Source organism: Haliotis cracherodii, unplaced genomic scaffold (assembly GCF_022045235.1).
Source record: "Haliotis cracherodii isolate W230 unplaced genomic scaffold, xgHalCrac1.p SCAF_16, whole genome shotgun sequence".
Classification (NCBI taxonomy): domain Eukaryota; kingdom Metazoa; phylum Mollusca; class Gastropoda; order Lepetellida; family Haliotidae; genus Haliotis; species Haliotis cracherodii.
In genome coordinates, this window is record NW_027266271.1 from 8,800,152 (window position 1) to 8,817,066 (window position 16,915).

A 16,915-nucleotide genomic window follows, 5' to 3' on the forward strand; every position below is an offset into this window, starting at 1 on the left:
CAAAATACAGCTATGAGTTGAATCATAAGTACAGACTACTCAGTAAGATGTCATTGAACTTAAAATATGTACAGCTTAGTTGAGTGTTCTTGTTGAAAGTGCAGTAATATCACTGAAACTCCATGCATACAGCAGTGATACTATCAATTACCATAAAACTTTCACCTCATAATATACGGGGCTAAGCCTTGACACCAATTGTGACTAGATATATATACTGATTGTTCTCTCTATATCAAACTGTATTACTTGCCTGGCAATTCATCTACATCTCCTACAGTCATATATCTACTAAAGTCAGTGACCTAATATATAAATCAAAACCTTTTTGAGGAAAATAACATTTGTTTGGGTGCTGTTCAATGCTGCGTATGTTGGCCCATGCTACTGATAACCCAAGTCCCGAACCTAACCAACCACCTCATCCATCAAGTCACGTCATATCACAAGTATAGGTTACTGGAGTCATTTCTAGATGTGAAGCCCGAAGGGGTGAGGAATATAAATCAACAGACATTTTCAAAGTAATTAACATAAACTGACCTAAAATCATATGCAATACATTCAGTCTGTCTCACAGTTCCTGAATCGTAGTATTTCCCTTCCACCCTAGTCTGTCTTACAGACCCTGATACAAATATATATCAAATACAGCCCATGCAAGTCTATAATGTTTGGCAAGTCTAGATCACTGCGCTATCAGGTATCTGAAAATGAAGAGAGTCACTGGGCTCCTTTTTATTTTATTGTTATTAAGAAAACTGAACAACTGTTTTTTTCTGTACGATATGTTCATTTCAGAGAGTAGATGTTAGTCTACTTCCACCCATCCTTACTTTAATGCAATAACTCTAGGTGAAGCTAGTCAAGATTTTCCACAGGTTATGAATCTCCCGTCTTATTGGGCTCCTTTTTAATTTAAATGGAGTTCTTTGTTTCTATCAAAATTATACAGAGTTAGTCTAGCAATACATCAGTTATGAGCTTTCCCACATGGCTAATGTTAATTCAAATCTTGATATGTTGCCTTGGAAAAACAGTAAACAAAGCATGTTGTCTGGTGTTACCACAGTAACTGGACAATTGAAATAAAATAATACAGTCTATGTGACTCTCAGATACAAACTGTCAAGTACCCGCTTTGACCTGTGTCTTAGGAAGCATGATTAAATATGTCTAAGCCTTTTACAATCTCAACAGCCATGAGGACATTTAACCAATATCTAACAGCCTACTGCCCCAACAAGTCTTTCAGCCTTACATAATACTGACTGTTACAGTAACTTCTATTACGTGCAGCATAACAGCTGTCAAATAAATGCTAAACTCAGCTATGTACATACCAACTACACAGTCTACATATCAAGTTGACATCCTGTTCTTAGTGGTGATTCACCACACTGCAGACTAAGTAGGGGTGTCCATTTCAATGTGACACATGTCAATTGCACTGAGGAGTGGACAACCATAGTGAAACCAGTAGCTGTTCCAACAAGAATATGACATCACCAGCAGATGTTTAAAGCTGTAGGACCGTTGTAATCTTTCATAATATTCCAAATATAGTAGACTCTGGTTAAGTTTGTTTGTTTAATGCCGCACTCAGCAATATTACAGCTATATAACGGGGTTCTGTAAATAATCGAGTCTGGACCAGACAATCCAATGATTCACATCATGAAATCAATGACTACCGGGGGTATACATCAACCGAGTCAGCGAACTTGACCACACGATCCCGTTAGTTGCCCGTAAGACAATCATAGTCACCTTTTACAGCAAGCATGGGTTGCTGAAGACCTTTTCTACCCCGGATCTTCTTGGGTCTCTGGTTAAGTAGCAAGTCCAGGAACTTAACTGAAAGTAGCTACTCTTAATGTGCCACTTATCTGACAATACTGGTGAATATCCGGGATAAGATTAGTCATCAGCAACCCATGATTGATGAAGCTGCCAATATAATCATGATAATAAGATTGGATGTTCAGATTCACTGACTTGGTTCATGTGTATATCGACGTTCATGATATCAATCACTGGATTGTCTTACTAGACTTGTTAATTTACAGACAGCTGTCATTAAGCTGGAACATCACTTTGTGCAGCATTAAACAACATACAAACAAACTTATCTGACAAGGTGTTTCCAACTCTTTTTTTAATCACTTACTGCACTTAATTTTATATGAGCAAAATACACAACCAGGCCTGAAATTACAACACAAAGAATAGAAACATATCAATGAGTCCTTTTGAATAAGTTGTTTTCATTGTAAGTTATGTTGAGTGAAGACGGTGTGTACAATCAGTGAGTCTAATGTCTTGTGAGCTATAATGATCCACTGGCCTGTTGGCCCTTACTAGTTAACAATCAACGTGTCCGTATGTAACGACTCAAGTGCTTGTGGTTTTCACCGAAGTGGTAAACGTCTGAGACATGCATCACTTCGGGCTTACCTCCCACATTAAGCTGACACTCTGCGATATAACTGGAATGGTGTTAAAAGCGGCGTTAACCTAACTCACTCACTCACTCACTAACCACATTCTCAGACATGAAAAAGCAGCGTTTCATTTAAGCTGTTCCCGGAATTCATGACAGGAATTTATTTCAGTTTATGGGAATTATATTCTATTTCATTTAGGGAATAAAGTTGATTAACCCAAAACCAGAAGGCGGGTTCCTCACTAAGTACTGGTTACAATAATGTGACTTTAATACACAATCAAAAAAAGGATCTGTGGATTAAATCGCAAATCTCAGCTTCCATATATCAAACTTTTCATTTGCTAGTTACAAAAATTCCAATCCTCTGACCTTACTGATATGGAACATATGAAATAAACAATACGCCCACCTGATCTACATGGTCAAACACACGTTCGTCAATTTACCACAGGTAGTTCAGGGAAACTGCACCCTTCTCAGATAATACAATGTATAGGCTTATTCCCCGAGAAGAGCATGTTTTATTCACTCTAAACCTTACTTTAGACATAGTGACGATCATGCTGAATACTGACTTAACCTGTAACCTCTACATCCTGTTTTCAAATGAGTTGGGCTGCATAAGGCTGCTGTATTGTCTTGACAGAATTCATCTGGTACCATATTTCACCTCAAGAGAAAAATCGATATCTTTGGGCAACTCACAGAGCATAATGTGAACACACAGGAATATTTAGCTGTACGAATATGTTTTTTGAAAATCATTGACATCATGTGTGATACGAGGCGTATGTACAACTACTTATTGTGGTCGACAGGTACGCCATGACTTGTCAGATTGTGAGGAAACAAACCCTTAAGCAGGTAAAAATCAATACAATTTTTCAATAGCCACAAGTAGGGTTGCTGGCAGATAAAGGCTCACACCTTGTATGAATCAGGTATTGGAAACCAGTGTGCAAAATAACTGCCATGGCTGATAAAACGTCGGTGGGCTAACGATTCTGAAATGTCCCTAAGCCTGACTGGGCACTGAAATGATAAAGATGAGGTTTTTATGCATACTTCTTTGTTAATCAAAAAAGAATCTCCTGTTTCTGTAGGTCAAAACAACCATCAGGGGCGGTGGAGTAGCCGAGTGGTTAAACCTTAAGTGTTTGCTCATCACACCAAAGGTCTTGGTTTCATTCCCCACATGGGTTTGAAGCCCATTTCTGGTGTCCCCCACTGTGATATTGCTGATATATTGCTAAAAGCACCATATACCATACTCAATGCATCCATACAAATAAAACAATACAATTAATATCTGCAACAAGTCGATTGTTACTCAAAGTTACCCCCCTTTATGTTGTTTGAGCGACAGTTACAAACATGTTCTGATTGGTTGTAATTCATAGTTTAACCAATCACAGGCAGTTTTACTTAACTGTATCAACACTGCTGGCCGGAACAAACCCCAACCAGGGACCCTGTCACAGCCAAGGGAGGCTACTCTGCATTAGAATTCTACAGACAATTTTGCAGACATTAATGAAAGAATAGTTGATTTATGCTTGATTCAAAGACTTCTCTTGTCAACAATTGGCATGGTGAAACATAGGAATGTCACTGGCATGCCATCCAAAACACGTGCTTGTTTCACTTTCAGTGTTCAGCCCAGGATCTTTTCTAGAAGTAGCTTGTAAAATTGACAGATACCAATTGACATTGGATTCTTCCCATTTCTATACCTCTGCACTAAGGGTAATAAATTGTGAAGTTTTCCCTGTTTTATACAAAAATTAATACCATTTTGCATTGTTGTCTCGAAAAGTGGTCACAATGGCATTACTGTGCATATTGGACTGTGTCCTATGCTTTTTTTAGCTTCTTGATGAAGATATAGTTTCCCTACCCACTCAAATCCTACACATATTTTACAAATACAAATTCTCCACACCCACCCTGTGTTTATGACATGCAGAGCTGATATCTCATTCCCAACGGAATGCCAGCAAATCATTAATGCGTCACACACTGCCCCAAAGCCATTATCAAATACTCATCCCCAGTTCTCTGTACATATACCCCACACATGCATCTAATTATTTCAGCATTTCTTCAGACAAATCTTTTTTAGCTGATACCTGTAAAGGGAATGTTCTTTTCTTTATCAGTATCAGTATCTTTGTACTCTGCCAAGAAATTTGGAATATATGTTCATATCAAGCAGAAAGATTGCTTGTCCACCATTTTGGTATATTTTATCACTGTCATTGTCATAAAATCTCAGGTGAATACTCATAGAAAACAATCACACATTCATTATCAAGTTACATCCTATTACAGTCATAACCTTCAGCTTCCTTATACAATTTTCTGAAATAAAACAATGGACTACTAACGATGCATAGAGTGTATTTTGAGGACAATATTACCGTACTCTACCTGACAAGCATCTCACTATAAACAGATTCCCATTTACATACCATGTCAACATAGTTGTAACCATGGTAACAATAAGTATGATAAGACAATTGCTTCTCGTAAAACAAAAAATGAAGTTAAAAAGAAAATACTTGCAAAATCATAAAATGTAAGGCCACTTAGACTGCAAGGAAAGCAACACTGATCGAGTTCTCCATCATCATGAAAGTGCCTGTGGGCCTTAGAGAACACTTCAACAGTTTAATATCTTTTACAAAACGTAATTCCTTAAGTTTGGAGAAAAAAAAAACACACGCCGTAAAACTTGGTTGTGGAAATGTTGACATCCTCAAAGGTTTTTTTCAAAGGAATTCCCAGTACCACTGAATTTACACAAAACAAAATTCTTAAACTGGCACTATACTTTGTGTTTTCAATCTCGTCATACCTCCAATGTGATGCTGTTTATTGTCAGAGTACAAATATTACACTTATTCTTTATTAATTGACCTATTGAACTGTGAAAAACCTGAAAGTTCTGAAATTGTCGGACTCAAAACTTGCAGACCTTTTCCTAACTCAAGGAATCAATATTTGATCAGACATCAAACATTTTTACGATTTCCCTTCATGGATTTCATTTGGTGATTATTTGGTTGACTATGGTATTGTGACATGTACCCTGACATGGCCTTGTCAGGATGTCAAATGTTACCTAGATCTACAGATCACAATCATGGCAATATCACAGTGTTACTCATGGGAAAGCTGGTTGCATGCTGTGCTCGTAAACAGGGTAGTAACTAGGACACCATATCTATACAATACCATCGAGCCAACTGTTTATCGATCATCATCATGTAACAACATTGCCACACCCTAGCAATGCATGTTATTGCATAGGAACAAAGCCTGACAAAGAGACATGTATTTAACAATTGATGCTGACACAATATGTTCAGCCCTGAAATAATTCCCTGAAGTCCTAGCAGTAAATGAATTGTACACAGATAAAACAGATTATACAGTTGTAAGGATTGGTTGTCATATATACTGTTGGTAATCATCGACCAAACCTTGACAGGCTTTTGATTTTGACTGCCTTTTTTAAAGACCCCATACCCACACTCAAAATTTGAATGAATAAGAAATCCTGTATCTAAAGGATAGTACCCTTGGTTTCAGTTTCTCTATTGTGTTGTCATATTATGACTTATAATATCAACAAGGAGTTTAGTTGGATAGTGCCTTGTTCAATCGTCTAGCATTGAAATGTACTGTACAGATAGTGATAGGAACAGTTGTCATATTGACATTTGGCATAGTGGATAGTACCTTGTCATCATTAGTCTAGCATTGAGTCGTACTGTACTTTACACTGTTAAGACAGTGATTGGAATGTTTTGTCACATATTTTTTACTCCAGTTGAACAGTGTTTTTTGCCTTAAGATCCCCAGTATTATATAATCATAATGAGTATTAAAAACTCAATGATTGAAATATGATATTATGCATACATGTCTCATGTTATTTTAATTAAAAATGTTTTGTTTACTTCTGGTTGAAATTATTTGACATGACAACACAAACAAGTTATGCCCTGAACATGAAGCAGTTCATTGTTGAATTATGTAACCATTCAGAATGTGATTTGCCACAAACATCAATAATAAAACTTCTCATAATCAACTGCCTATTTTATTTCCCTTCGCCAACTGCCAGGTCAGGGCATGAACCATGGATATTAATCTTAAATTCAAAAAATAAAATATAATGAATCCATCTTTTGTTACATACATGAGAAATATTTCAGTAGATGTACAACGTGCTTCTTCACATGAGACAAAATATTTCCTGTATACCCATATCTGTACCAGTGTAACAAGTTCCTTGTGCAACACACTAATTTTGAAAAGTTTGGCAACATTTGAAACTTGAAAAATACCAGATTTTACAGCATTTTACTAATTAATGCTAAGTAATAAAAATTGCTAATGACTGCAAATTACAAATCAATTGCATCACCAAGGTCATGACATTACATTGCACCATCTTCCAACAGGTCAAGAAACACTGGACTTCAATTTGAACCATCCTCCACAACATGAAATACACACAATCCCTTACCCATCTGCTCCATCTGACAGGTTGCCATTTCGAAATGTTCTTCGGTGATACCAAAAAAACTGCCGAAATCTACGACATTCTCGTCTTCGACTTAGCCCTCCGCCATGTTGAAAAGAGTACTATATCTGCCTCTGATGACTCAAAATAGCTTCTTCCGCAGTGCCAGGCTCTCGCCATACCACACAGTATCAGAGGATGGAGGATGTAAAAGGAGGGGAGGATGTAAAAGGAGGGGAGGGGGGCGAGGAGAGGGGAGGAGCAGATATGCGCTAAAGATTAATCTTAAGAGCCATGCTGATCTGTTTTATCACAGTACTCACTAATGCATATTTATTCTACAGACTGCATTAAGATATTATTGTTAAATATTCTGGAGAGTTTTATTACAATTTTAAGACCTGTTCAGATTGCAACCTAGCCCTTCTCCAAGGCTGTCCATGGATGTGTCGTTATTCTATCTTATAATAGCAAGTCTAGTTAAGCGGACAAGATGCCAGTCTGTTATAGGGACAACTTGTTCTTATTATTTATATAATCTAGAAAAGATTTCAACTAATAGTTATTGCCTCGGAGGCTTGTGCGAGTCTAGCCGCGATCCAGCAGTAGTGTCAGTAAGGTAAATGTGTACTGTATGCCCCAGGCCACTGTGACCTTCGAACAAGGAACTGACTAATCCCCATTCTGATTACATTTCATCTGTGAGCAGAGACACATCTCCACTGAATGTTCAGTACTAAAAAATATCTACATTATCAGTAATAATGTTTACTTCAGCCATTGACACAGAATAACTTTTTGTTGCCCATGCAAACTTACAGTGCGATTGGACAACCATCCTGATATTAAGTCTAACAACATAATTGTCTGCCCCACAGACCTTGAAACAAATGTACCCAATATAGCCCATGAAAGTCTATATAACTGTTGGCAAGTCTACATCACAGTTTCTAAAAATGAAGAGTCTCTGGGCTCCTTTGTATTATTCTTCATTAAGAAATTTAACTACTCATTTTTCTGTAAAATATTTCCTTTTAAGAGACTAGATGTTAGTCTACCAACGTCATAGAGAAAGTTTCCAAGGAGGAAATCCACGGAAAGTAGTTCGGACTGCAGTCCCTTGTGTTGATAAAGCACTAGTGTTGATCTGCATTTCTGTATGTTGCATTCCTAAATCATATGTATAAATATACAGTACTTATGTTTACACAACGAGTATATCATCTTTATCTGCTTCACTGATCCAGGTAAATCCATGTTGATGATACCTATACCAACAAGAGAATGCAATTTGAATGTACACTGACCTGTTGATTTGGGTAATTGGTTTAGGTCTTCAATAATGCTCCCTGGAGGGTGGAGTGGAGTGAAGCATGGAGTGGGGAATGGAGAGAGCAGTGGAGTGGAATGGAGTGGAATGGAGAAGAGAATGGAGAGAGCAGTGGAGTGGAATGGAGTGGAATGGAGAGGAGAATGGAGAGAGCAATGGAGTTGAGAGAGGTCACTAGAGCGGAGTGTGGAGTGGAATGGGGAATGGAGAGAGCAATGGAGCGGAATGGAGAGAGCAATGGAGTGGAATGGAGAATGGAGAGAGCAATGGAGTGGAATGGAGAATGGAGAAAGCAATGGAGAGGAATGGAGAATGGAGAGAGCAATGGAGTGGAATGGAGAATGGAGAGAGCAATGGAGTGGAATGGAGAAAGGAATGGAGTGGAATGGAGTGGAATGGGGAATGGAGTTGAGAGAGGAGTAGAGTAGAGTGTGGAGTGGAATGGGGAACTGAATCAGGAGTGGAATGTGGAGCATGAAATGGTGAGTGAGTGAGTATGGTTAAACGCCGCTTTTAGCAATATTCCAGCAATATCACAGTGGGGACACCAGAAATGGACTTCACATATTGTACCCATGTCAGGAATCGAACCCGGGTCTTCGGCGTGATGAGCGAACGCTTTAACCACTAGGCTACCCGACCGCCCTGTGGAGTGTAAAAGGAATGTGGGGCAGAGAGTGGATTGCAGGGTGAGGAGTATGGGTGGAGAGCAATGCCACATAAATATCACAAGTGGCTGTTATGATATAAGTATGTTTGCATTAATCTCAACAAATACATCAACTGCAAAAGTTTGTCACTCAACATACCCCACATCTGACAACCCCCACCTGACATCTTAGACAACAAGGGTATAAAACGTACAAAAACTAAGCCCACATTTCATTGTTACCACAGGTGTCAATAATATGCTGCTAAAATTATCCACAACAGTGCTGTAGGCTGGTGTGGACTGCTGAATGTAGCAAACAGACGATAAGGGTCTGGTAATACATAATTCTGATAGAAAAAGCAACTATAATTAAATTGAAAAGGAGCCCAGTGAGATGGAACATTCATATCCCATGGAAAATCTAGACATGCTTCATTTAGTGCTTTATCATGTCAGTTAGGGTTGCGAGGAAGGGAAAACAATATGGTTCAGGGACTGTGAGATGAAGGACTAACAGACATATCTGCTGTGTATAAACCCATGTTGACCACTGTGAGAGTGTCGACACTGCATTACCATGATTATGAAACATTTAGACATCTGCCTGTAACATGGTCAATACATACAAAGCTTAACGCATACTATGCAATTTTATACAAATATCACTTTGTTGTTTATAATTGTATCTCAAATCAATTATTTCAACAGGAATTAAATCTATCAGGTTTTCCTTGTCATATCTTTGGCATAACTTGTACAACATAAGGTAAATGGTATTTTATGCTTAAAAGTTTTGAATGCTGTTGAACAAAATCTCCTCAGTCATGTTTATCAGGGCTTTATTTGAGTATACCATATTCAACGTAATAAGCGCCCCGCTCTAATAAGGGCCCCTGGCGAGATTTGCTGATATATTGGCTAGTTAACAATCCCAGTTAGCACCCCTTCTGACCCCTATTCGCATAAAAAAGCACTGCTTCCTTCCCCTATTCGCGTATAATACACACTCGTGTGTTATATGCACCCTTTATTATTGGCAATTAAATTCTGGAAACATATATCTGCCGTACATAAACATTTCAGGCTGTCAGCAAAGACCATGACATTTAACTTTCAACTCTGTTTTTTTCACTAAAATAATGTTCTAATAAGAGCCCCCTATTTCTAATTTTGAGAGCGCCCTGGGCGCTTATTACGTCGAATACGGTACATATGAATATTATCTGGGAAACATGAAGCTTTGTTCCAGAGACATAGGGGCTGATGTAGTCTGTCTTACAGACCATGATACAAATATATCAAAAACAGCCCATGCAAGTCTATAATGTTTGGCAAGTCTAGATTACTGCAGTATCAGTTTCTGAAAATGAAGAGATTCTCTGGGCTCCTTTGATTAATATTTTTATTAAGATAATTGAACAACTGTTTTTTTCTGAACGATATGTTCATTTCAGAGATTAGATGTAAGTCTAGGGATGATTCATGATATAATCTAAATCTGAGGGGCTGAGAGTGAGAGAGTTGGGTTTAAGTCTGGGTTATCAGCAACCTGTCAGCTTAGTGTCTGAAGAAAGTACAAAGTGAGGCAAGCCTTGGATGTTAATCATTTTGGTGAAACCCCACAGTCACAGTTATAGTACTAAATAACAAAGAATCAGGCAAAATCTGGGAATCAAACCAAGATCAGAGAATCCTGGCATGCCTAAGGGACACAACTCTGAACAATGAATTGCAATGGCTATAATGACTCAGGGTGACCTAAAATAGCCTGAATGCCTGCACTACTAATGTAATGTTCTCAATGAGGCCATTCTAGCGGTAGTCTTCTGAAGGTATAATACCCGCTACTATGTAAACACAATCACCTCAAACAATCCGAAAGACTACTTAGTTTGTGAAAATAGTGTGAGTGAGTATAGTTTTATGCTGCTTTTAGCAGCATTTCAGCAATATCACAGGGCTTCACACATTGTACCGATGTTGGGAATCGAACCCAGGTCTCTGGCGTGCCGAGCAAACGCTTTAACAACTAGGCTACCCAACCCCCCCGGTGAAAATAGGCATAGATATTAGCAAAAATGTTTGCATGCACTACCCAACTCAATATTTTGCAAAAACAATTCAGTTGAACCTTTTCTGCTCTACATAATATAATATTAATATATGTGCATTCCCTTGAAAAAACCTTCATACTCTTCCAGAAAATATTTCAACACAAAAATTAATATTAATTTCTTTTATATAACTATCTTTTGATATCATATCAAATTTCAAAACTAGTCATTACACATTCAATGTGCTATAATATAATCATAAAATACATAAGAATATCACCATTATGAAAGAATGACATGACAAAACAATCACTGTTCGATAAACAAAAATATATTTTCTACGTTTGAGAATGCAATAACAGGTTTTAAAAAATTGGCTCGTGTTTCAATCCATGATGTGCAACGGACCGTGTCCATGCAGCCACGTCAATACGCTGCTATAATAGGGCTGAGAGTGTTGTGGAGGAATAACAGTCCCATACACACAGCTTATGGCAATGTTCCACAAAATCCACACAGAAAAGCTGACAATCAAGAGTTGATGCCCTCCCAACATTAGCCTGTCACCCACATGCATAAAACATTTCACACACAAAAGGGTGGTAACAGTTGGAATGTCCTTCAACAACCTTGACAAGATTTCATAAAATAAGTTGTGAATTCACAACCAGTATTGCCATCTGTTGATTTTTAGGTATAATTTCATAAACAGGTATAGAATAACTGAACACTATCCACGTACACTGTTGCCGTGGTAATCTAATAGAGACAAATGTCATACATTGTAACATTTGTTGACATATCTTGTAATGGCTGTAATCCCCAAGTGTGTCCCAGACCCCAGAGAACAAAGGAATCCAACTCAAGTCTAGAATGACTCGGCAAGTCTAGATTGCCTAAGCTCCAGCAATTAAGCATTTTTTAGTTCTGGGCTCCATTTGGTTTCTATTTTTTATTTTTTTTAGATTTGTTGTTAAATAAGATAAGTTTATTTCTGGCTGTAAATGTTAGTCTAAAAGACCCAAAGTGTATCTGGAAGTTAAGTTCCAGATTAGCCTGCTACGCCAAGCCTATTTTCTATTTCCTAAATATGCAAAGAGTGAGCAAATATTGTTAAACACTACAGTCAGCAATATTTAAGCTATATCATGGCGATCTGTAAATAACTGAGTCATCAATAAGACGGATCACCTGAGCCACGTCAAGGTACAATTAAGACACACAATAAGCCAAGTCACAGAGCCAGACAACCCGTTCCCTAAGTCTGAGTCGGCCATAACCACAAGCAGGAGACACTGGGGACCCTACCCTGGCCCAGAATCCCCACCAGGGTTCAACCCAAGCAGGTAAACGTGTCTGTCGGTTTTGTTTTGGGTTTTTATGGCTTGATCATTGTACTGTGCCAGGGATCCAGAGACAGACATCAGTCTCCCCCTTGGCTTAACCTGTTTACAAGGTGCTCTGGAGCACCAGTTGACTGACACTTAGCCTATGAAAACATTCCTTTAAAATAATAATAATACACTTTTTCAAAAGAACCTTTCCTCTTCTGCTGTTTTCATCATATCAACTTCATCAGACTTGGTTTAGTTTGATCTACGGTATTCAACGTAATAAGCGCCCTGTTCTATAATAAGCGCCTACGGCGATATTTGCTAAAATATTGGATAGTGAACAATCCCAAATAGCACCCATTCCAATTGATCAATGTACACAAGACTTATTTATTCGTATAAAATACGCACTCGTTTGTTATATGCACCCTTAATTATGGGCAATTAAATTCTCGAATATATCTATCGTGTATAATACGCACAGATTCTTCCTTTATATCATTTACAATCTTTCAACTCTTTTTTTCTCACCAAAAATATAATCTAATAAGAGCCCCCTATTTCTAATTTTGAGAACGCCTTGAGCACTTATTATGACAAATATGGTATATATAAATTCCATAGTCATGGCACAGGTCTAGGGCACCACAACTGGCGTGATGTGCTGATATGGTACTACAGAGTTCCTCATAACTTTCCACCTTTATATGCTATTGTCTGTGAACCCTTTGAACCATGCAATGTATCAAAATGCATATTATTCATGGCATGGATATTCTTATAATAATTATGATACCATTATCCCATGTTGAAATGACATATTCCTTCATCTTTTACAGACAATGATGGTTTCATTGGTAATAGCCTTAACCCAACATGAGACCAAGCAAGAAAGGCAACAAATAAATTGTACATAAATAGTTATGAGAACATGATAAAAAAACATTCATAACAAAAGTTTTACAACACCATCAGCAAACTATTAGAATTGTTCCTTACAATTTATGGGGCGGTCGGGTAGCCTAGTGGTTTAAGTGTTCGCTCGTTATGCCGAGATCTGGGTTCGATTCCCGACATGGGTACAATGTGTGAAGCCCATTTCTGGTGTTACCCGCTGTGATATTGCTGGAATATTGCTAAAAGCGGTGTAAAACCTTACTCACTCACTCCTTACAATTTATGGTCCGAGAAGTACCACACACTCAACACAATTAAACTAATCATAATGATGATGATAGAAACTGATCAATTCTCTGTACACAAACATGAAATAAACAAATACCAATTTAATTCATCCTGTAATCATATTAAAAATATCTTAAGCCCAAAAATTGACATGACCCTCCATCCTTTGACCCATAACTTGATCCAGGTTAATATGATGGCTATCTACAGGACCCACCTTGTGAGGCTGTGATGACCCTCCATCCTTTGACCCATAACTTGATCCAGGTTAATATGATGGCTATCTACAGGACCCACCTTGTGAGGCTGTGATGACCCTCCATCCTTTGACCCATAACTTGATCCAGGTTAATATGATGGCTATCTACAGGACAGACCTTGTGAGGCTGTGATGACCCTCCATCCTTTGACCCATAACTTGATCCAGGTTAATATGATGGCTATCTACAGGACAGACCTTGTGAGGCTGTGATGACCCTCCATCCTTTGACCCATAACTTGATCCAGGTTAATATGATGGCTATCTACAGGACCCACCTTGTGAGGCTGTGATGACCCTCCATCCTTTGACCCATAACTTGATCCAGGTTAATATGATGGCTATCTACAGGACAGACCTTGTGAGGCTGTGATGACCCTCCATCCTTTGACCCATAACTTGATCCAGGTTAATATGATGGCTATCTACAGGACAGACCTTGTGAGGCTGTGATGACCCTCCATCCTTTGACCCATAACTTGATCCAGGTTAATATGATGGCTATCTACAGGACAGACCTTGTGAGGCTGTGATACCTCTACACAATAACACTTGCAAGCGATCTCCTTGCTCTAGTTACCCTGTTCTCACCTCAAGGACCTTGTTAGTCTCTTCTATAAATGCCCATTCAATGTGTGGCAGTGTTGGGATCAAGGGTGTCCAAATCTTAAACTATCTCAATGCCAGGATCTGTTCTCAAAGGGGGCAATAACTCCCATGCTTTAACATACACTTACAATAGTCCCAGCACTAAGATTGCTTTCCCAAATGCGCCCCTAGGGTTAATGACTGAAGTTTTTCAGACCTAATACATTACAATTTGTTTCTTGTTTAACATCACACTCAGCAATATTTACATTGTTGTGGGTGAGTGAGTGAGTATGGTTTTACGCCGCTTTTAGCAATATTCCAGCAATATCATGGCAGGGGACACCAGAAATGGGCTTCACACATTGTGCCCATGTCAGGAATCGAACCCGTGTCTTCGGCATGACGAGCGAAAGCTTTAACAACTAGGATACCCGACAGCCCCTTATTCACATTATATGATGGCGGGCTCTAAATCATCAAAACCTATTGTAAACAAACATGAAATGGAGTCTGACCATCCAATCTATGAAGATGCTTCTTACAACTAGCATAGGCTGCTGAGGGCCAATTCTATCCTGGAACCCTACAGCGCGAACATATAACATTGACATCATTAATGCAGAAATTGACAAAAAAAACAACACTGAAAGGCCAGCAAACAAAACAAAACAAACAACATTAATACTGGAGTCCTGTTTCACCGGGGAAACCGTGCGTATTCCCATGATAGTCATAGATCCAAGATTGCTCTGTGTCCTCTTGTGTATAATTGTATTGAAAAATGAATTCTTGAAATATTACGAAATGTGTTCAGTCATAAAATATTACATGACAAACTAGACGAACACTTAGTCTATGAACACTTTAAATAATTGTAACTTTTTTTCCAAAAGAACTTTCCCTCTCCCGCTGTTTCCGTGTGGAATCAAGGAAACTTGACTTTCCTAGACTTTTAGTAAGTATCTATATATATATATTCCACAGACATGGCACAGGACCAATGAGAAACATAGGGAGTTAGTATCATAAAAAAAAAACATGGAACTTCAATCACTGCAAAACTGTTGATGATGTTATTTCCACTTACAAATTAATAATGTTGTCACAGAAAACAACACATCTGGAATTCACCAACTCCGTAAATCCTAACATCAACGTTATGAAGGATTTCTTTGTGTACATTATACACAGCATTGCCTCTGGCTCTTGTCAAGACTATTGAAAGCAGGATGACCTCAGGGATACTTATGACTGACCAGCAGTTCATGCAATCAGTCACCTTTGTAAGCCAACACATAAATGTGCCCGGGGTACGGATTCTTACCTGAAATGACCTCTTCAGGGTTACTGCTGACCTCCATGAGTCAATGGTCATTCCTGGACCGACCTACTAGCCTTTGATGAGTCTAAAGTTTTGATGTAGCACTTAAGAGTGTTGATTTCTCACTGTGCTTGCCACATGTTCTCAGATGCGCTTCACTGTTGTGTCCTGACTGACACTATCTTGTCAGATTATATATTTGACAGAGCCCTCCTCAAATATTGAAATCAAATTTCTAAATAATCCGTGGAACCCAGTTTCAAGAAAACCAACATCACCCCATTCCAGGTCCAGTTCATCGAGGCTGAGGATGATTGTTGGAAATTATAGCATACAGCAAGAATCCATGATTCGACTTCATTAACTTGTTACTTCCACTGGTGTACAACTGCACTGTCCATGTTGAAATCATTCACGACACACAGCAGTCCAAATATATCTTAATATCGGCAGAATCATTGATACATTGCCACAGACAAAAAACACACAACTACACTACAGAAGAACTGTCATCTGGAATATTGCAAGCTTGCAAAGGTCAACTAACTCCAAGACATGCATGTCAAAACAAACATTCCAGGAAATGTTGGTTAGAACTTATTCAAACTTGAACCCAAAGCCACAAAATTCATAAGTAAACTGTAGGCTGGGAAGTTAATCCATGAAGAAATCTGTTAAACTATCACAGTCTGTCATAATCCGTAGCCCGTGACGTTAGGGGGGGAATGAAATATACGCCTGACTGACTTGACCCTTAGCTGTCTCCTGCTACGATCTCTGCGAGACAGGCAGCATACTGGCTGCGATCAAGGTCAATAAATCCTTGTCAATTGCCAGGTACACATATTCATATATGCTGTGGTGAGAAAATGAAGGTAACAGGCATTTGTTACCTATCGCATGACTGACTGCAATGTACATGCGCTAATAGCTCCCTGCAATGTACATGCGCTAATAGCTCCCTGCAATGTACATGGCTACAGGGACGAATGCCATTGTTTTCACACATGTGCAATAAAAAGTGTGAATTCGTAATCATAATAATAAAAGGGTTACGTTTTATGTTAATTATTAAAATTTTAGAAGAATGTTCATGATCTGACAAAAGAACATGTAATGAGTGAATAACATGCTGTGAGCATGCATCAGCCGTAGTAAACTGGGACCAGTCCATATTTACTACCCGGCTACCCAGGTCCCTATTAC

The 16,915-nt window shown here is 38.5% G+C and overlaps 1 protein-coding gene across 4 annotated transcripts in view; it reads right to left on the reverse strand.

Annotated features, from left to right (window-relative positions):
* LOC139463793 (trafficking kinesin-binding protein 1-like) overlaps positions 1 to 16,915 on the reverse strand; it is a 92,003-nt gene that overhangs the window by 40,321 nt on the left and 34,767 nt on the right. Inside the window, exon 1 of one of the 4 annotated variants that reach the window (XM_071245106.1) lies at positions 6,987 to 7,087. The exons of the other annotated variants lie outside the window; for them this stretch is intronic. Coding sequence (XP_071101207.1) covers positions 6,987 to 7,014 — 28 coding nt within the window. The 5' untranslated portion in view covers positions 7,015 to 7,087. Of the gene's footprint in view, positions 1 to 6,986; positions 7,088 to 16,915 lie in introns of those variants that run through there. 4 annotated transcript variants of the gene reach the window in all.